We start from the raw sequence: 21,208 nt of genomic DNA on the forward strand, positions 1-21,208 counted from the left end.
CACTGTTCTAGTATTATTCATGAAGTTATCAGTAATGGGCTTGTTTTGTATAATGCCTCACCCTTTGTGTGTTCTCTGTGTGTGGGAGTGGGGTTAGCTGCGTTGCGGCTGTAGTTAGATCTACTTCCGGTGGAATTCTGTGTAAATCCAGCTCTTAGTGCCCTCCTCAGAGCAAAATAAAAAGAGCAAGAGAGCACCGAAATGAGTCTCGCTGGTTTCACTTCCTCTTCCACGCCACAATATGTAGGCATTGGCATTCCAAACATTCTGTTGTGGTGATATTAACCCATAAGATGTACAAGTTAGGTGCACACTGTGCACCAGTTTGTGTACTGGCTTTGCACTCATTTCATTTTGAGAGGTTACATTTTATGCATGCATAAATGCAATGTCAGATTTCACAAAATGTAGTGGAGTAAAAAGCTTTTACAACAAATGTTGTCACAAAAAGGAGCTTTACAGAAAAAAAGACTGCAGGACAAAGATTCAGAAAAAACACTGAACATACAACACAGAACCACCAGTGAGCAACAGAGGCAAAAAAAAATCTACATCAGAGCTGAAGGAGGAAGAACAATTAAGAAATAAATCTTTTTAATGTAATCATGTATTCCACCCCTGGTGTTAGTAATTTGTACAACCACATTTTGCCAAAAAGACAGCACTTAATCTTCTCCTTTCTCTTCACAAGATGGGAGAATACAGATATAGAGATCGTATAACTCAGAAAAGGCTTTCTCCATGCTGCACGCCTCCTGAACAGCTCATTGGCATGTAGATAGCACCTGATGGTTGTTTGTGAGACCTCGTAACCCCAAAATGCATTTGATATAATTCTCTTACAGTGAGCTTTGGAGAACTTTTTACTTCTGATATCATCCGCCTCACTGTGCGTGGTGGCAAGATACACTTGCTTTCTCTTCCAGGCTTGTTTGTCACTGTTCCAGATCTTTTTAAGTTTTTGATGCTTTCTCTGACTGTAGATAAGGGCATCTGCAAGTGAGTGGCTATTTTCTTGTAGCCATTGTCTGATTTATGAAGGTCAATATACATCTGCCTTACTTTTGAATAGTGTGTTCTCTTGTCTTTCCCATGTATAGGAGTGAGTAAGAAAAATATGCCTCTGTGTAACGCTATATTTATACCCCAGGGAAACAGGAAGTGATGAATTACTATTTAAAGGTTCCTAAATACATTTATTTCCAAGACATTGATAAGGATGCCAATAACTGTGGAACAGATTAATTATATGAAAAATAATTATTTCATAGTTAGGATTTAAAAAAAAATTAAAGGTTACTTTTTTATGCTTATGCAATAAAAATGTAATTTATTGTAAGGCTTTTTTAACACATTTTAACTAGTGGTGCCAATAATTAGGGAGGGCGCTGTATGCCTAATATATTCAGGTGCATAGCTACACCAGTAGTGCAGTGTTCTCAAGTCTCACGCTTTGAGCGTGTGACACACGCACCTCAGCGAGGTGGTATTTCTCACACTTGCCAGTTATTATAATGTATCGTTGAGCCAATCAAAATATAGATCGCTCTGTTTGTCATGATGGGGTACAGAATACAGACACTCGCAGAACCAGTTAAGGATTTTATTGAAAACCCACAGGGTATAAAACAAAACAGTAGTAGAAGGTAGCAAATACTGTTAAGCAGATTCCAGGAGGGAGAGACCATTACCGGATAGTGAGGCAGTCCAATGATCGTACACGAGGCAGGCAGTGTCAGAGGTGATCCACAATCAGAAACAATACACAGTCCAGAGTTCATACACGAAGCAGGCAGTATCAGAGGTGATCCAAAAACGTAAACGATAAGCAGTCCAGGTAATACACAATAATCCACAGAGTAGGCAAGGCAAAAAATCAGAGTCGAGAAAACAAAAGCAAGGTCATACACAAGAAAACTATAACAGAGAATAACGCTTTGTAATGTGGGCGAAACCAGGCAATACGCGGCGTGTGTGTGTGTAAGCAGACCTTAAATAGCACAGGTAATCAGTATTCAGGACTTCCTGGCCGGGACAGGTGAGGTGTCACGTGATCGGCAGAGTGCGTGATGTCGGTGTGTGGTGCATTCTGGGTGTTGTAGTTTATAGACTGAGAACCTCCGTCGGAGCTAAGTGTGGAAGGACAGGGAGCGCCTACAACACCAGACTTGACACTGTTGTTAGGCAGACCTAGCCAAAGAGGGTGGAGTTTCAGCCAGAGAGTCAGGGCGAAGAACTGTCTGATTTGAAAGTAAAAAGAACTGCGCGCACTAACCACCCCCCCTAGGACTGGGCTGATATTGTTTTATGTATAAGTTTTAGTAAGAATCCTGGCTACAGGATTTTTAACTAGTTAAAGTTGATTTAAGCTACTTCAGTAAAGATATATGAAAGAAATATATATAAGTGCAATAAAAAAAACTACGATTACTTCACCATTGCTTGCAGTTGTTTCTTATTGAATTGTGGTGTTATTCACCACCGTTTTCCCGGTGGGCCGACAGTCCTCAGGGGCTGATGCTATTGAATTTTTATATATATTTTTCCCTTTTTTTTCTAAGAGACCGGGCCACAATTTAGAGGAGGCGGCCCATCTTCAATATAGACAGTGGACCTAAGCAATTAGGATATAGGACGCAAGCGGCCCCACCTTTGTCTCCGTTGTCTGCTGCAACTCCCACTATGTTCAGTGCTGAGCGCATATGTTAGAGGAGAGGCAGTATGTTGAAACAGAAGCGTCAGAAAGCGGCGGCGGAGAAATTATGCGTTAAGAAATGTAAGAGTCACTGTGTCACTGTAGCTGCTACAAAATGTGTAAAAATCAGACATGATCGCTGCTGGAGCCTCCGCGTCCTCTGTAGAGGTGAAGACAGAAACAGCAGCAGACAGAGATGCAGGCTTGTGACAGAAACCGAGGGACAGACTGAGCGGGTTGTAAGTAAACAGGTAACGTTAGGATAACACAGTGACTTTGAGCTTGACATTAGCTCTATTATATGAGAAAGATGAGCAATGGCAAATCATTGGTTCAAAGTTGCGCACCGGTATAGCGCACAGCACTACACTAAATTTCTTATTTTTTATATGTTGATGATACATTATGCATCTCTACAAGTTGGTTGTGCTCCGCTAATTATGAGAGACCGGTCTAATCCCAAAATGCCAGGGCTGATTTTTTTTTGTCCCAGTCCAGCCCTGATTCAGTACAATTAACACTTGTTTAAGATCTAATCATATTTTAACTGGTCTCGATTATGTCCAAATTCCATTTAAAACACCATTCATCTTTCAATTAAACTGGTTTAACTAAGCATTGGTTTAAAGCTGAATTGAGGAGTTGTGACCAAAATCCTGACTTTACTAAAGCTCTAGTCACAGAAATGCTATCAAGTCCTCACATCACTGCTCAAACATCCAGTAGAAAACCTTCCCTAAGTTATTCGCTACATTCTCTAAATTACTTCCCTAAATTCACTTAGTTACTTCCTTAAGTTTCCTTAGTAACTTCACTAAGGTCACTAATTTTCCCTAAGTTCCCTAAGTTACTTCTCTAAGTTCCCTAAGTTACTTCTCTAAGTTCCCTAAGTTACTTCTCTAAGTTCCCTAAGTTACTTTTCTGTTTACTAAGTTACTTCCCTAAGTTACTTCCCTAAGCTCCCTAAGTTCCCTAAGTTGCTTCTGTAAGTTTACTAAGTTACTTCCCTAAGTTCACTAAGTTACTTCCCTAAGTTACTTCCCTATGCTCCCTAAGTTCCCTAAGTTACTTCTCTAAGTTCCCTAAGTTACTTCTCTAAGTTTACTAAGTTACTTTCCTAAGTTACTTCCCTAAGTTACTTCCCTGAGCTCCCTAAGTTCCCTAAGTTACTTCTGTAAGTTTACTAAGTTACTTCTCTAAGTTACTTCCCTAAGCTCCCTAAGTTCCCTAAGTTACTACTCTAAGTTCCCGAAGTTACTTCTCTAAGTTTACTAAGTTACTTCCCTAAGTTCACTAAGTTATTTCCCTAAGTTACTTCCCTAAGTTCACTAAGTTACTTCTCTAAGTTCCCGAAGTTACTTTTCTGTTTACTAAGTTACTTCCCTAAGTTACTTCCCTAAGCTCCCTAAGTTCCCTAAGTTGCTTCTGTAAGTTTACTAAGTTACTTCCCTAAGTTCACTAAGTTTCTTCTCTAAATTACTTCCCTAAGCTCCCTAAGTTCCATAAGTTACTTCTCTAAGTTTACTAAGTTACTTCCCTAAGTTCACTAAGTTACTTCCCTAAGCTCCCTAAGTTACTTCCCTAAGATTCCTAAGTTACTTACCTAAGTTCCCTTAGTAACTTCACTAAGATAACTATTTTACTTCCCTAACTACCCTAAGATACTTCCCTGAGTTCAATGAGTTATTCCCCTAAGGTCACTAATTCAATAAATCTAGTAGTATATGGGAGGTAAATCCTGCCAAAAATAAAACTGGAATGGAAAAAAAAAAAAAATGAAAATGCAAATACCATTTTAAACTTTCTTTTTCCAAATGTGAAAATATTATGGCAAAAATAAAAACTAAATTAAATTGCTTAATTTGTAATTTAATTTTTCATTTGAGCACAAGTCATATGTGACAAAAATAAAATTTAAATTAAAAAGGCATTTTGTTATTTCATTTCATTGACATACAGGTCAAATATAACATGAAAAGCTAATTGTGAAAAGAAAAATAAAGGCCTCACTTTGGCTTTGCCTTTTCTTGATGAACTGCATAATAGATGTCAAAAATAAAATAACAAAATTAAATGGTAAACTTTTTATTCATTAGTCCTAGCAATAGATTGCATGCCTGACAGAAGTAAAATAAAACACAAAATGGAAAAATCAAAAGCAAAGTGACAGTTTGATTCAGTGTTTGGCGAGGACGACGCTTTAAGTGCCAAAATAAACATGCAAACGCAAATGAAGATTAGTGCTCTCTACTGGTGATTTAATTTTCTTTTTCCATTTTGCTTTTTCATTTTCCACTTTTTTTTATTTTCCACTTCACCAGCATGCAAATACATGTAAATGAAAAGTAGGCTACAGAGAGCAGCGCTGAGAGACCTTTTAAAGTAGGTGGCTTGTTAGTTAGTTAGCTGCTACAGACATTCACGGTCAGGTCATCCACGCTGTAAATAAAGGTGAACGTATATGCGCAGTATTAGGTATATTAGATAGCGAGCTTAAATAGTACAGAAAAGGGAGACGTATATTACTCCCTGAAATAAGGAGATAAACAGAATAAAATCACTTACCTGACTGTAGATATTGTGCAGTAGATTATTTGATATAATGTCATTAAAATCCCACCAGTGTTTAAAGTTACAGTCTGTAGGAAAAGAGAGTGAGTGTGTCCAATTTCAAAACACCACAAAGATTAGTCTGCTCCATCCACCCCTCCCCAGACACAAAGCTACCTCAGGCTGAATTTACACAATCTACACAAACTTTAGACTAGTAGGAGAGGCAGAGAACTTAGAGTACGAGCGAGAGGAGAGAGGAGAAATACAGCAATTCTAAACTCTTCTATCACCCGTAGTTAGCGTTGTATTAACTGTATGTGTCACGTCCTCGCCCTGTTATTGTCTGTTCTCGTGCTTGTGTGTTGTTCCCAAGTGACCCCTGCTCCTCTGTGTCCCCTCTCTCAGTAGTTTTTCACCACGTGTCTCATTTGTAGCTCCACCCCTTCCCCAGGTGTTTCCAATTCTTGTGTGTTTCATGTTACTATAAATAGCCCTCCTCTGTCACTTGTCCCTCGTCGGTCTTTGCACTAACCTCTGTTGTTTTGTCGCTGCTCGTAACTCTTGTTTATTCTCCTCTTCAGCGGCTAAACCACGGGCCGTGATCCCTGCGGTAGCTGCCGAACCGCGCCCCGTGATCCCCGTGGTAGCTGCCGAACCGCGCCCCGTGATCCCCGCGGTAGCTGCCAAACCGCGCTCCGTCATTCCCGCGGTAGCAGCCGAGCCGCACAACGGGACCTCCTACATGGCGAGCCAGCCGCGGCCAGAGACTTTCTCCACGCTTGACTCAGCCAGAGAAAGTAAAAATCCGGTCCGGGTTTTTGCGGCACCCGCAGCCTTGAGCCCCGCAGCTGCAGTGCCAGCTCCTCAGGCTGCTGCAGAGCTGGATTCCGCCGCGGCGATCCAGCCATGCTCCGGGAATATTTCCGCGGCGAACCAGCTGCGGTCAGTGACTTTTCCCGCGCAGATCTCTACCGGCGGCCCCGCCCTGCTTACTGTGGACTTGTGCCGGCGAAGCTGCAGCTCCAGTCCGGGTTTTTGATCCACCCGCGGTCTCAAGCCCCGCTGCTGCTACGCTGGATCTTCACGCGCCCAGCTCCGAAATTCTCTCGTCGGCCACGCCCATCTCCGAGGTTTCTTCGGCTGCTGAGCCACGCCTCCGGACTCCTGCCATCCCGGAGCCTGCATACGCTGCTGTGCGTGCAGATCCAGCTTCCAAGTCTGCTCCAGCAGTTCAAGTCTCCGTGTCTGCTCCAGCAGTTCAAGCCTCCAAGTCTGCTCCAGCAGTTCAAGCCTCCAAGTCTGCTCCAGCAGTTCAAGCCTCCGTGTCAGCTCCAGCAGTTCAAGTCGTCACGCCGCCAGCACCATATGTTGAAGTTAACCAAAATGTCTTGGTTAACTTCAACATATTTCACAGTTAGGATGAGGTTTTGATTATGGAGTGCTGTGCCTTTTTTCCCTTTTAACACAGTGTTGTGCGTATCTTTCAAACAACTCAATTTTGATTTTATCTGTCCACAGTATATTTAGCCAGTACTGCTGTGGAACATTATGGTGCTCTTTTACCAACTTTTAAACGTGCAGCATTTTGTGGACAGCAGTGTCTTCCTCCATGTTGCCTCTCCTTTGAACTCCATTCTTGTTTAATGTTTTCCTTATTGTAGATTTGTTAACAAAAATGTTAGCATGTGCCAGAGATTTAGCTGTCTTTAGCTGTCACTCTAGGATTCTTCCTCACCTCATTGATCATTCTGCGCTGTGCTCTTGCAGTCATCTTTACAGGACAATTTTTCCATTTTGTGTTTTCATTGCCTTTTGAATTTTATTTATTTTTGGCAGGATTTACCTCCCACAATAGTATGTCCTCTCTTGAGAGTAGAGACAGTTACTCAAACAAAATATAATATTATAACCTTGATTTCAGAATGATCACTAATACCTCTTTTCCAGTGATTTTTTGCAGTGGAAATGCAAAGAACTGTCTGGGAACCCGGCACCAGCACCGGCACCGTGCCAGTGGAAAAGCGCCCTAAATGAGCAGGTGCCCACTACTTTTGTGCATGTGTAAACAATACAGAATTCATTGCTAATATTAGTAAAATTAGCAACTAAGTGGACTTGCAATAAACTTAAATTCCAGACTTATTTTCACTCAAAACATGTAAATCTACTAAATTACATAGGCATTTGACAGCAGTCTCCAAATAGCTTGTGTACTAGCCCATATGTTGATCACAGTATAAATATGTACTGGTGTTTTGTGGCCAGATGAAGTCCAAGTTCATGTAGATATGAAAACAGTTCAAAGAAGGAAAGATTTAGGCAACTTTAAGTGTTTTTTTTTCAACAATAACTGCTACTATACATTTTTATTGTGGCCATGACATTAGCTTACAATTTATATTAAAAATGCAGGAAGAATAAGACAGTGGGATTGAAAAAAATCCGTAATATCCTGGTAAGAATGTACGTGTTTAACATGCAGTAACTTTAATGTAAAGAACTGCATGGCTAAAATACTTTTTTTTTAATTAACATAAACCTGGCAACCAAGGCTAGTGTACTTCAACTGTACGAATGATGCACAGTTTAATACAAAAAATGCTAAAAAAAAAAAAAGCTAAAAAAAAAAAAAAAAAGAAATGGTGATAAACTACAGCCTCATTTTCAGCAAATTCAAATGCACAGTCATTCTGTCTTTCATAGGAGGCTTTTGTTCTCATTTTAGATTGGTGCCAAATTAAAAATGAGGCATTGTTTCATTACAACAGACAGTTTGATTATGATTTGCAAAGATCCTTCCATTTAAGAAATGGATTTAAATCATGTCCTCACAATTAGTGCACTGACATTTGAGTGGAGAGCAGTTGCTATTATATTATTGTGTTCTCTATGAAAACTGTCACTTTAATGACTGCTAATAATGAAGCACTGGCCAGGTGAGCTCCTTCTATTTATACCCAGTATTAAACCCCTTTAACCAGGATCCTTTTTGTGTTGCAGGCTGGATACAGAAATGAGGTCAGCTGGGAGTTTCTGACATAGAGAATAGTAGGGTGATAATTTCATTCCAGTTTTTGTGTTATATGTTGCACCATTCTGCACTTATTCAGTCAAGAGGAGGGAGTTTTGTAACTGTATCCTGTTAGTATTTTTAAAGTAACCTTTAACGTCAACATATCAAAAAAACACACTTCTCACAAAACACCCTGAATGAACAGTGTGACATAAAATTAAAGCATTTGCATGTTTGCAGAGCCAATTAACCGCCATAATTTATTTGATATTAATAGTTAATGGTAAAATTATCTGATACGCTGCTAAAATAGAATAGTTTATTTTCTCATAATCCTTTTATATGTTGTAGATTTCAGAACACACGTGATTGTTTTTGTAAATGAACCTGATCAGTTCCTCTTTATTACTAAATCAAATGCATGTAACTGCAGTTAAGTAAGTTAAATTGAATCAGTCAAATTAATTACAGTGCACAACAAGGCTGTAATCTGTTCCAAATAAGCTAGACTAAAACAATAAATAAGCTTTGCAGTTATTAATTCTCTATACAGATTTTATAAATACAGCTTTACTAATCCTGAACTGACAATCTTTACTACCATTTTTACTCACAAAGTCTGTTCTCTTATAATATATGCAGGTGTTAATATCAGTCCTGACACTGTCAGTCTGCCTGCTCTGGACTTTGAACTTAACAACAAAGACTCCAATTCCCAGCATTCTCTCATCGGATTCCCCTGATTCTGCTTATCACCTGATCCTATGGCATTCACGCTCTCCGAGCTTCTGATTGCACACACCTGGTCTGTCCTGTTTCATCTGTCCTTCGCTGGGTATTTGACCTAGTTTTGTAGCTTTTCTACTTAGCGTTTCTTTTGTTCGCTTACTATTGTTGCCGACCCGTTTTTGTGTTTTTTCGACTACTCTTTTGCCTTTCCCTTTCCATCATTTGTTTACCATTGCCGAACCTTATATTTGTATTTAGATTACTCTTTTTGCCTAGCCATTTACCTGTTGGATTCCCCGTTCCACTTTGCCTGCTCACTCTGGTATGTTGTTTATTGTTACTGACCCTACCTGTCTTTGACTACCCCTATAAGCCTTAGCCCTTTGTTAAGAAGTTGTTTGGTTAGTATCTGCTTGTGTCTGTCCTTGGTTTGGCCTGTGTGACAGTTAGATTAGAATGATTACTTTAAATACATTATGCTGCAGTAATTAGAAAACCCACGGCTTAATAAAAAAGTTTTATTAATATTATTAAAAATTATAAAAACACATTAAAAATAATAATTCAAACATTACAAAATATTTTAAAAAGTGAAATTATCTGTTCATAAGAATATCTAAAAAGTTTTACTTTTTGGAGAAACAACCACAAGACAATCATGGTTCATAACAGCAAAGCAGTACTAACTCTTTTTAAAACAAGCTCACATTTAAATCCATGATGAAGATAATACAGTTACCTAAATGGGAAAGATGCTGTTCTATTGTTACACTCTTATTTTACTCCCATATGAAGGTAAGTAAGGCAATCACTCAACAGATTAGCAGACAGACAGCAAACCTGAAGGAAAAAGCATGCAGGTTCATGGCTTACATTTAAGCTACGGAAAAAATGAGACATCAGGATGTCTAGAATGGAGGTCTTACCAGGCAATGCATCTTCAGCATATTAAATAAAGCAGTTATAAAAAAGGTGTGATACTACAGGATGGTTGAAAAGCTACAGACAAACACTGGGGGGAGCTACAGAGTCAGGAAACAAGTAGTGCCATTTGTTCAATTCAAAGCAATCTGCAAGCATTACAGTGCTCGAGATTCTAGATTCTTTTAATATTGGTCTGATGTATTTTAAAAGATAGAAACAAAACTAAACAAACAAAACATAAAATACATGAAGTAACTCATGGCACTATTCAGATTACAGAAAGGCAAGTGGAGAAACAGTTACAGGTTGTGATATTGTTTTGGCATTGCCATGTTTCATGTGTGCATTAATTATTTACACTATTAGAGGTACTTGATGTCTCTATATTAGAGACACCATTGAAAAAAATGATAATCCTGAGATTGAAAATGTTTGCTGTTAACTTTTCTCTCATTCTCTGAGCACCACATCCAGACAGGTCGTCCATGTTTCATCAAAGGTTGCTTCAATAGTTTGGGCCTTTACTGAAGGAATCTCTTCTAAACATTGCACCATAGCACATGGAGGGATGGCACACACCAGGTGGTCCAGGTTCTCCAGGATATCCTCTTTTACCCTCCTCTCCATTATGGCCAGACAGGCCCGGTTTTCCTGGATGACCTGCTTTACTGACCCCCGGTGGACCCATTGGACCTGCAACAACAGCAGCAACGAAAAAACATAAACCTTACAGTGAATATACAGAAACAGTACCAGTGTTTGACAACAAGGTTGTGGGTTTGATACCCGGGTTTGGGTTGCCCGCCACTGTTGGGCCCTTGAGCAAGAATCTTAAGCTGCTCCCCGTATGCTGCAGTAATGGCCGACCACCACTCCGTACAATCGTTCCACAGTATCACCGTGTGTGTCTAAGTGTACTCACTAGTGCGTGTGTGTGTTCACTGTAAGGATGGGTTTAAGCCACTATGGGACCTATAATTTTGGGATTATTATTATTGTTTTTATTATTAAGGGAGAAAAAATTCCAAACCTCCATGACCCTGTGTAAAGAAGTGTTTCCCCAATGAACCTAATAACTAGTTGGTCCACCTTTAGCAGCAAAAACTGCAATCAAGTGTTTGCAGTAAGTCTTTCACAGCACTGTGAAGGAATTTTGGTCAACTCTTCTTTCTTTCTGCAACATTGAGGTTTTTCCAGCATGATTCCACCTTTTTAAGGTCATGCCACAAAATCTCAGCAGGATTTAGGTTAGGACTTTGACTAGGCCACTCCAAAGTCTTCAATTTGTTTTTCTCCAGCCATTCAGATGTAGATTTCTGGTGTTTCAGGTCCTTGTCCTGCTGCAGAATTCAAGTTCATTTCAGCTTGTGGTCATGAACAGACGGCCAGACATTCCTTTTGGATTTTGTTTGGCAGACAGTGGAATTAATGGTTCCAATTTATCACAGCAAGTCGTCCAGGTCATGAAGCAGCAAAACAGCCCCAGACCATCACACTACCACCACCATGTTTTACTGTAGCTATGATGTTCTTTTTCTGAAATGTGGTATTACTTTTACGCCAGATCTAATGGGACACACACCTTCCAAAAAGTTTAACTTCTTTCACATCAGTCCACAGAGTATTTTCTCAAAAGTGTTGGGATCATCAAGATAAAATAAGCCTGTGTTTTGTCTTGGCACTCTGCCATGCAGGCCATTTTTGCTCTTTCTTATGATCATGATCATGAGTCATGAACGCTGACCTTAACAGAGGCAAGTCAGGCCTGCAGTTCGTTTGATGTTGTTGTGGGGTCTTTTGTGACCTCTTGGATGAGTTGTCGCTGCGCTCTTGGGTTAATTTTGGTCAGCTGGCCACTCCTGGGAAGGTTCACCACTGTTCCACGTTTTCACCATTTGTGGATAATGGCTCTCACTGAGGTTTGCAGAAGTCCCAAAACTTTAGAAATGGCTTTATAACCTTTTTTTAGACTGATACATTTGTTAACTGCTCTTACTTTCTTTCTCATTAGTTCCGTAAGGACTGCGTGTGGCTACAGAAATTAAACTCAGTTATGTTTTAAAAACTTTTTCACACAGGGCCATATTGGTTTGGATTTTTCTCCCTTAATAAAAAAAATCCTCATGGCACAGTCCTACCAAGGACCTGTCCTACCCTGGCTATAGCCTATGCTTTGGAACAAAGCTTTCGTATTATATTATTTGTAATTGAAGGCAATTGAAGTGTGACCACAAAACAAAAAGTATAATAATACTAAATACATCCACAATTGCATCAAATACAAAAATGAATTAGATAATTAAACAAAGTAAATGAATGAGTTCAGCTGTACTAAATAGGCATAATTAAAGCCACTGTTCCTGGAATAGAACAGCTTACAGTTGTGATTACAATGCTTTTTCTAATGTATGTCGCTGTTAGCTTGTTTATACTGTGTGTTTCTTGCCTGTGAGTCCTGGTGGGCCTGGGTCTCCGATTCCTGCTCGACCTTGACTTCCCCTGTCGCCCTTTTCTCCTGAATCACCTGAAAATCCCCAGATCAAACCAGTTATCTTGTGTTTCATCACAACATACAGAGATTTCTGAACCTTACTAAATTACATGGACTTAAAATCACAACATTCATTCATGGTCAACTTAATCATTTTAAAGAGAAAAAACTATTTATTAATATTAAAATAATTACTTTTCACCTCCTTTAAACTGAATAAATATTATAATTATAATATTATAATTTGGACAAGTCGATTAAAACTTATAAGCACAACTGTAGGCCTACATAGATTTGATGTATGTTTTGTATATTGTATTAATGTCAAATATGACAGTGCACTTGTTTAATGAAATTCTATGATATCTAACCTTTTATAAAATGCTTAAATATATCATGGTGCAATAATAAGAGGCTTGAAATGTGGTGAATGTTTCTGTGGCCAGAAGACTTTTAGCTATATAATACACATGCATGCTAAACTGTTATCTAAAACAGAACTTCTAATTACTGTTTTAATTATCATACATGACACAACATTTATTAAGTGTTTATGATGCATGATGTATTGCCCCATTGGTGCATTGTTTGACAGTGCTTGAAGTGAGCTGTACTGTGGTGTACTGGGGCTTTTAGAAGCTACTGAAAGTAAATGCATCAAATGTCCAGATTACACGGGATTAAAGGCTAAAATTGTTCAAATCCTGTTTTTTGCCACCACTAGGGGTCTGCATGTACACACAACACAACCATGCATGTCATTTCTATTGTGGTTCAGAAGGTTTTGAAGGTCATGGTCTTAAATCTCAGTTCTGACCCAGTACTGCACTAAAGAGTTTATTCCGAAACATTCTGTGGTAGTGCTCCTTCTTAATCACTCTTATCCAGTTTATTTTATATATCAGTTTAACTGGAAGCACAGCAGCCCTGCTCATCTATTTTCTGTAAGGGGGCAGTGAACAGCTTTTTCACCAGTGGTCTCCATGTTTCCTACAGGAACCTGCAGTGCAGTGCAGACTATCAGTGTCCCTGTACACCTGTTCACCAACACCACCTGTTAAAAATTATTATTTAAAATCAACCCTCTACTGTACGTACATAAAACAAAACAAACAAATAAAAAAAATTGATCCAGGTTTTCTCCTATATATATATATATATATATATATATATATATATATATATATATATCATAATGCTCTTTGCTATCTTAAACCCTGTCAACAGTCTATTTTCACTCCGTTAAAATAGGGCCAGGGTTTAGGAATAAATCTACATTGATGGGCGTGGTGGTCTGGAAGTGAGGTGTGTTTAGGTAAATTTCTGGCGTGTTGTTATCTTGGAGTCGAAAACACAGGAGCTCCACTAACTGAAATGAACCCTGACAATAGTCAGAGTTGTCTGTTCCCATAGATGCACCATGCGCAGAGCTAAAACCCAACTTTTAATTCAACAATAAACAGAATAAAGAATAAAATAACATTGCTGTTCCCTTAAATGAGCTGCTGCTGTTCCTTCACAGCATGAACGCACAGGTCAGTATCCCCCCTGTATCTCTGCTGAGACACACAAAGCACCTCGCTGTTAAGATACAAACGTGCCAAACTCAGAGCACACCTGCCTCTTAAAAGGAAGGCAAATGACACACCGATTGGTTTATTTCACGTCACACCCAAAACACATCAAAGATTAATTAAGAGAATTAGTACATTCCTTTGCATGCATGTTTCGTGCCACGCAAAGCACATTTTTGCGCCCTCACGATAACAAAGACACACTGACACACCCTAAAACCAGCTGCGCTACGTGCAATTGACCTGTGTGCTACAAATCACTAAAACAGGGCCCACTGTATTATATGTTTCATTACCTACACAGGCTGTGTTTGCTACTTCTTATTTTAAATAAATTTGGCCACTAAGACTGCATATCTGCACTCATCATTAAAGAGGTGCTGGATTGCAATGCTATTTGGAAGAAAGGAAGACAATTGTTACCAGGAACAATATATGTTAAAAATGTTAGATTTATATCAGCTCAATATTATTTGAGCTACACATACAGAAGTAGTGTAATGCGTGTGTAATTTGCCAGTTGTCTCTGCGCATAGTTGTGATGATTGTGGATAGGTAGGATGCAACTGAGCATAGTATAGTATAGTATCTGTGTCTTCAAGGCAAGTTCTTGAGGTGAGAGCAGCATGCGGATGTGCATTGTCCTGTTGGAATACCGCACAGCAGTTTGCAAATAGAAAAGGTCAGGACTTTATTACTGTAACATTGAGCTGTCAAAGCACCAGTAATAAAGAACAATGGTGATGTGACATTGTATAAAAAATTGACCCTACACAAAGAGGCCGTCTGAACATAACGCATGACAACAAATAAATAGTTAACCATGATGCCTCCACACATGGATTTAAATATTCTGTGTCTGTAACAGTATCAGCATATTTATGACCTTAAAAAATCTCAAATAAATCTCAAATAAAAATTAATTTGCTCAATTCTAAGGCTGCATCATTTCTGTATTGCTACATCTGTTTACTTGTTGGAACATCTGGATGTGCCAGTAGAAAAAAAAACATTATATGGCCATGCATATTTACCTTTCATGCCAGGGATACCAGGCCTCCCAGGTAAGCCACGAGGTCCCAGCAACCCATTAGATCCTGGCACTCCTGGAAAACCTCTTGAACCTTGGGGACCTACAGGCCCTGGTAGTCCAGGAGGACCTGTCCTTGTATAACAGTGGTCGCAACCTCTCTGTTGACTGTGCTGACTGCTCAGTAGAAATGAGGAAATCTCAGCTGCAATTCAAATCATATTTTGCGTTAGATCAGACAGAACAAACTAAAAATGACCTGATACAAAATGACCTGATGAGACAAAAAATGATGTTCAAGTCCAGGGGTTTCCTCGACCTGCACTACATTTGACATTTCTCCTGAACTAATAAACCCCTCACATGCTGGAGAAGGTGTGTTGGAGTGAGAAACGCACAGGAAGCAAACTAATGGCTTATTTTATATTTATCTTCACAAGCTTAATATTGCAGTTCACTAGAATGTATTCTGGTACTACATTATATTTGATTCTGTTACAAATGCTGCAAATGTCACACAGACTGTACTAGGCTAAGAACTTCGTAACCTCATACACATTCTTAAATTTACAAGCAATTCCTGAAAACCTTTGTAAATTTCGTAGCACTTAATCTTCTTTATCATCTAATCATCTAAGTAACCTGCCTGAAAGTGATTAAGTATTTTTTTTACATGCATTTAAACCTAAAGTTTAAATGCAAAGTTCCTTTAAAAAAATGACAGACTTTCTTGGTCTATAATGTGCATAAATACATATATACATATATATTGTGACGGATGCCCCGGGGACAGGGGCGTGGCCACCGTGACCCGGCAGTCAGGAAGCACACACATACACAGACACAGGGATTGAATGAACTTAAACATACATTTATTTTGCCAAAACGCCCTCCACCACACCCAGAATAAACTAAAAATAATGGGGCTCTAGCCGCATGCTTTACTGTGTTTAGGGTCCATGGCAGAGTCTTTAAGCCTGTCCCAGCTGGCTGCTTTATCAGTCCAGATGCTGACCAGCTGGGACAGGTAGGGGCTGTGTATCACGATGTGGGGCGGACACAGGGCTCCCCCGCCTGCGCACGTCACAGACAGAGGGTATACATTTAGCTTTGTGTCACCTGACCTGGTCTTCTTTCCACACAGATAAAGAACTTTGGGCTTCAGGTGTAGAAGAAAACTCTCCTTAGAACTCCTTATAATACCATTTCTAGCACTGTAATGTACACTGCACTGCACCTAACTAATCAACTAGTTATTTTATTAATTTGTTTATTAGTCCTCAGAAAACATCATACTGTCCACATTTTTTACAGCAAAATTATGAACTTATGGATGTGAGCTATAGCTCTACCACTGATCTCATCTATCTCTGATCCAGTGTGCTCAGGAAACACACTGACATACTACTGTATTACTGTTGTCAAAATGTGAAGATAAGTATGAAGTAGTTATTATTATTATTATTATTATTATTATTATTATTATTATTTTTATTATTATAATTGTTGTTTGATTGTTTTGGCAAGTACTGTGTTGATGTTAAATTATATATATAAAGAGTAACGGTGCCAAACAAACACAGAAACAACCAGAAAATCTACAGTAAAACTGTCAATGTCAATAAACGGCGTTCTTCATAGTTGTGTTTTGGGGGTTAGCCACTGGCAGGAACACTAAAGGTGAGGGACTCTATTAATTTGGAAGATTTAAAGCAGCTTTACCTGAATTTATGCCTCCTCTTTTTATTTTTACATTTTTGGCATGTGCAAAGCAATAGCAATGTCAACGAATAAAGATTATTGATGCTCTGTTTCTGTCTGCACCAGGATATCCAAAGTAGAAGTATTAACATCAGTCATTTTTATATTATAGACATTTCAATAGCTTTTCTTCCAAAGCAGAAACATGAGCGTGTTTCTGCTTGAGTTTCTATGAATACTTACATCGAAGGACCTCTCTGCATATCTGCTGAATGTGTTGCTCAGACAGCTCTCTGCCCTGGAAAAACAAAGAATCATTTTTTTTAATTACAGCAGCTGAAAAACACTGTCCTGCAACATTTGTACAGCAGATGTTTTAGAAAAAACTTACATTCATTCTTATAAACGGTAAGACATAATGAAAATGTAAAACAGCTCTTTTAAACAAGCATGTTCTGATTCTGTTCAAGGGATCAGAAGTGAGCTAGGCATTTTTTGATGGATCGAGTATTGGCTTATAAAAGGCTGATTCAGGTCAAATCTTTAGTTAACAAACGTTCTCAGCAGAACAGTTTAAAGTCAGTTTAAAGTCTCCAAAGTTCAGCAAAGTATGCAGATTTCTTTACACCCTGTAACTTAACCTGAGTACTGTCTTTACTGGGCAGTTGTAAAAGACAAGACAAAGTGATAAGCTAACTGATCAGTATTTACACTGTGCCAAATAATAGTGTGAATTTAATAGCTTTTCGGCAGAAGAAGCCTCTGTTCACTAGGTAAAACTACCCATGAAGTGAAGGTTTCTACTCTAGTGCAATATGCTACATATTGGAGATGCATGTTCATAATTATATAATAGAATATATTGTTTGTTTGTTTGTTTTTTTATTATTATTATTCATTATTTGAATTTTTTTAACAGAATCAGATTTATTGTCCAAGGGCAAAAGTAATATGGTTCCAGAGGTTGGTGTCCTCCCTAGATCTATAAGAATATACAATGTTGCCTACATATAATTTACAATATACACTAAGTTCCAAGAACACATACATACAGACATGAGGTAAGAAATCGTCTTTATTTGTTACAGAAAGTACATCCTCTGTTGGGCTTTTTTTTAGTCCTGCTTTTCTTCCCAATTTATCTATTGCTTAGCCTTTTAGCACCCATGCAGCTGTGCTTAACTTCAGTTCCCATAAGCGTTTGACACAGGGCTGTTGAATATGAGGGGTAGCAATGCTCAGGTATGTCTGGGTCTGAATCTACCATCATACACAAAGTCTTGAGCATGAATAATATCTTGTCCCACCACTAATATTAACCATTTCATAATACTATAATAAAGTGTATATAATTTTGGCTGATCAGGTTACTGTACCTGCTGTGCTGAGGATGGTCCATGGGCCCGGTATTAGTTAATGTTAAACAGACATTAATGTAAACAGGTGTCACATGTCAGTGTGTTCATGGTTGTGACATTATAACTACGGTAAAATCCTTCTAAAGTGCTAAAAGGAGAAACAGCACGTACTGGTCGTCCTTCAGGTCCAGGTTGTCCAGGGGGGCCAGAGTCCCCATTCTGTCCTCTTGGTCCACTGGGACCGGGCAGCCCGGGTTGTCCCGGTTGTCCCTGGTGGCCTATCTGTCCCCTCTGGCCAGACTCTCCTGTTGTCCCTTTCTGACATGCACACAAGCACAGCATCAGCAAACTATTCAAACAGCATCCTGATCTGGAGGAATGTTAAAATATATTGGTAAAAATAATTGTTAACATTTGTGGAATGCTCGCAGTCAATCGTGCAGTCATGAACAACCACAACAATGTGCTCTTTCATATTCTTGTTGCTTTAGGCATCATTTTGATTTGGTTTCTGTCTGATTTACATTTTTAAAAGGCAAATAAATTTGGGCACCCTTGTCCGTTTATAAACTTCAATTACTGGAAAACAAAATAAGCTAATTGACCCTTGACCTCCATACAATCGATCTGCAGCCTCCATTGCCCAGAATGCACCACAAACCGACATTACTCCCAGTCCTGGTCACATGAAACAGCACATGACACTTCCAGGAAGTAAATCATCTGAGTACTAGCCACATTGTTTAGCCCTATAAAAGGGGCTCATTTGTTCTAAGTCTTTGCTGAGTATTGACACATTTTCCAACTGCCTGTGAATCAGTGACAAAGTTGAAGTTGTGCCGGGGCTGGATACTTCAACAAGACAACGACTAAACAACACACTAAACACACTAAACACTGCTCAAAATCACCTAAAGAATTCATGCAGAGGAACAAGTACAACGTTCTGGAATGATCATCTCAGTCCTCAGACCTGACTATTATTGAAAATCTGTGGTGTGATTTAAAATGGGCTGTTCATGATCAGAAACCATCAAACCTGACTGAACTGGAAATGTTTTGTAAAGAAGAATGATCCAAAATACTTTTAACCAGAATCCAGATTTTAGAGGCTGTTATTTCTGCAAAAGGAGGATCTACTAAATATTGATGTAATTTTTCTGTTGAGGTGCCCAAATTTATGCACCTGCCTAATTTTTGCCAAATTATAAAGGAAATCATGAAAATGATCAGGGGTGCCCAAACTTTTTCATACCACTGTATTTCTAAAGAATGTAATAATAAAACTTTGCTTAGAAAACAAAAAAGATGAAAAGATTAAATAAATCTACAGTGTAAAAATGTCCATGAGCACAAGTCAGAGTTACTTTTTGTAATTAAACTGGTCAGTGTTTTAAAATTACAGACAATGGACATTATGTTCAGAAAAATTATACATACTCAACCCTAATTAACTGACAAAGGTTGACTATGATAACAGTTTAACACAAAGTGCATTAAAATTATTAACCCACCTCTCCTTTTTGGCCAGTTGCCCCAGTCAAACCCTGTTAGAGAGGAGAAATAGAGCAACAGAAATGCAGCTGCTGTTTCAGAAACAATCTAATAAAATCAACAAGCAGGAGTTACACTTTTTTATTTCAGTGAAAAATACTTTTAGTTTTGTAAACTTTACACGTTACAGTAATAATAACCCTGTTATGGATTTTTTTAGCTGAAGTTGTGCTACAGATTCTTTTAAAATACTTATGTTTTACGTTGTAAATGGACAGGGTAAAGTTCATTTTACAAAGTTTTTTCTGCGACTGAAAGGTTACTGTGTATCTTACTATTTGTGTGGATGTCTGTGAATAGGTAATAATAAAAATGAAAAACATCAAAAACTGTGATTAGCATGATAATACTGTTGTCTATAATGTATGGATATGCAGCTATATTAAATATTACATTTTTTGTGTAAATTAAAATGGACTTACTTTTTCACCAGGTTTTCCTGTGTCTCCTTTGTCCCCTTTCACACCCTTTTTAAATTAAAGGTAGAATATGTTAAATTAAGTTTCAAGTTTGATCCATGAATTACAGTGTCAGTAGAAAAAAAGATGTATAAACTCCGATAATACAAAAGGTAAAAATCAGCACCTTGATAATGTAATGAAACAGCAAACCAACATCGATAAACATAGAATGTCAAAAATGACTACACAAAATTGTGGAAAAAAGTGCCAATATTTGTATAGCCTTTCTTCTGATAAGTTTCAACCTGAATTTTAAACCAGAAATATCACAACATGTTTCCTTCCACCATTTCACCACCTATCACCAGGCACAACCTCCAGTCATTATGTCCACTTCCTGCTCCACATACAGACTAAAAGAAGTAAAGAAAGCCTCACTATTTCACTGTAAAGCGATTGTTACGCCCTCGCTATGTTTTCCTGTGTTTTCCCCGTTTGCTAGTGTGTTTCTCCAGTACTTTTCCATCACGTGTGTGTAATTTGTAGCTCCGCCCCTTCCCAAGGTGTTCAGTGGTTCATGTTACTATTTATAGCTCACTTTAGTCCTTGTTTATCCGTCTGTCTTTGCACCTTCCTACGCTGTCTGTCTCGTCACGTCTTAGCTTAGTTTTGCCACGTATCGTATTTGCTCTTCTCCACGTTTCTAGTTCTTTGTTTAGTTTGTATTATTTGTTTATATCTCTTGTTTGTTTATATTCCTTGTTTTGTACATATTTACGCATTTATCCTTTGTATATATATCCCTAGCCCTGTTTTCTACTTATCTGTTTAGTTTAGCTCTTTGTTTGTTTTCCCTGTTTGTTTATGTATATATATTTATTCGTTATTCCCCTGTTTGTTTATTTGTTTATTTGTTATTTATTAAAGTCTTGTTCTTACCCGCATTTAAATCCGCCTCCTGTCTCATCCCCGCGTTTCATAAAGACCGACCATATGGATTTTGCGGGACACCCTTGGGCTGGATGCAAGCTGGCCATCCGTCATGCTCCCTTTGGGACCTCGGCGCAGGATAATCCGAGGCCTCGAGGCCGAAGAAGGCCTCGGTCACGGCGCTCTAAGAGGTCCCAAGATCCGGAGGATTTTCTTGGGGGGGGGGCTAACGGTTGGGGCAATCGGCCTCGCTCC

At 38.7% G+C, this 21,208-nt stretch overlaps 1 protein-coding gene across 3 annotated transcripts in view; it reads right to left on the reverse strand.

Moving 5' to 3' along the window:
- Positions 1-9,494: 9,494 nt before the first annotated feature.
- col21a1 (collagen, type XXI, alpha 1) overlaps positions 9,495-21,208 on the reverse strand; it is a 53,216-nt gene continuing 41,502 nt past the window's right edge. For 2 of the 3 annotated variants that reach the window (XM_049481092.1, XM_049481091.1), the window contains 6 exons: positions 19,583-19,615; positions 18,240-18,386; positions 16,954-17,008; positions 15,014-15,214; positions 12,361-12,438; positions 9,495-10,607 (listed from right to left, as the gene is read on the reverse strand). In XM_049481092.1, the coding sequence (XP_049337049.1) occupies positions 10,420-10,607; positions 12,361-12,438; positions 15,014-15,214; positions 16,954-17,008; positions 18,240-18,386; positions 19,583-19,615 (702 nt within the window). In that variant the 3' untranslated portion in view covers positions 9,495-10,419. Of the gene's footprint in view, positions 10,608-12,360; positions 12,439-15,013; positions 15,215-16,953; positions 17,009-18,239; positions 18,387-19,582; positions 19,616-20,044; positions 20,090-21,208 lie in introns of all 3 variants that reach the window. The other variant, XM_022663869.2, reaches the window with a different exon arrangement.

This window comes from Astyanax mexicanus, chromosome 7, assembly GCF_023375975.1.
Source record: "Astyanax mexicanus isolate ESR-SI-001 chromosome 7, AstMex3_surface, whole genome shotgun sequence".
NCBI classification, from domain to species: Eukaryota; Metazoa; Chordata; class Actinopteri; order Characiformes; family Acestrorhamphidae; genus Astyanax; species Astyanax mexicanus.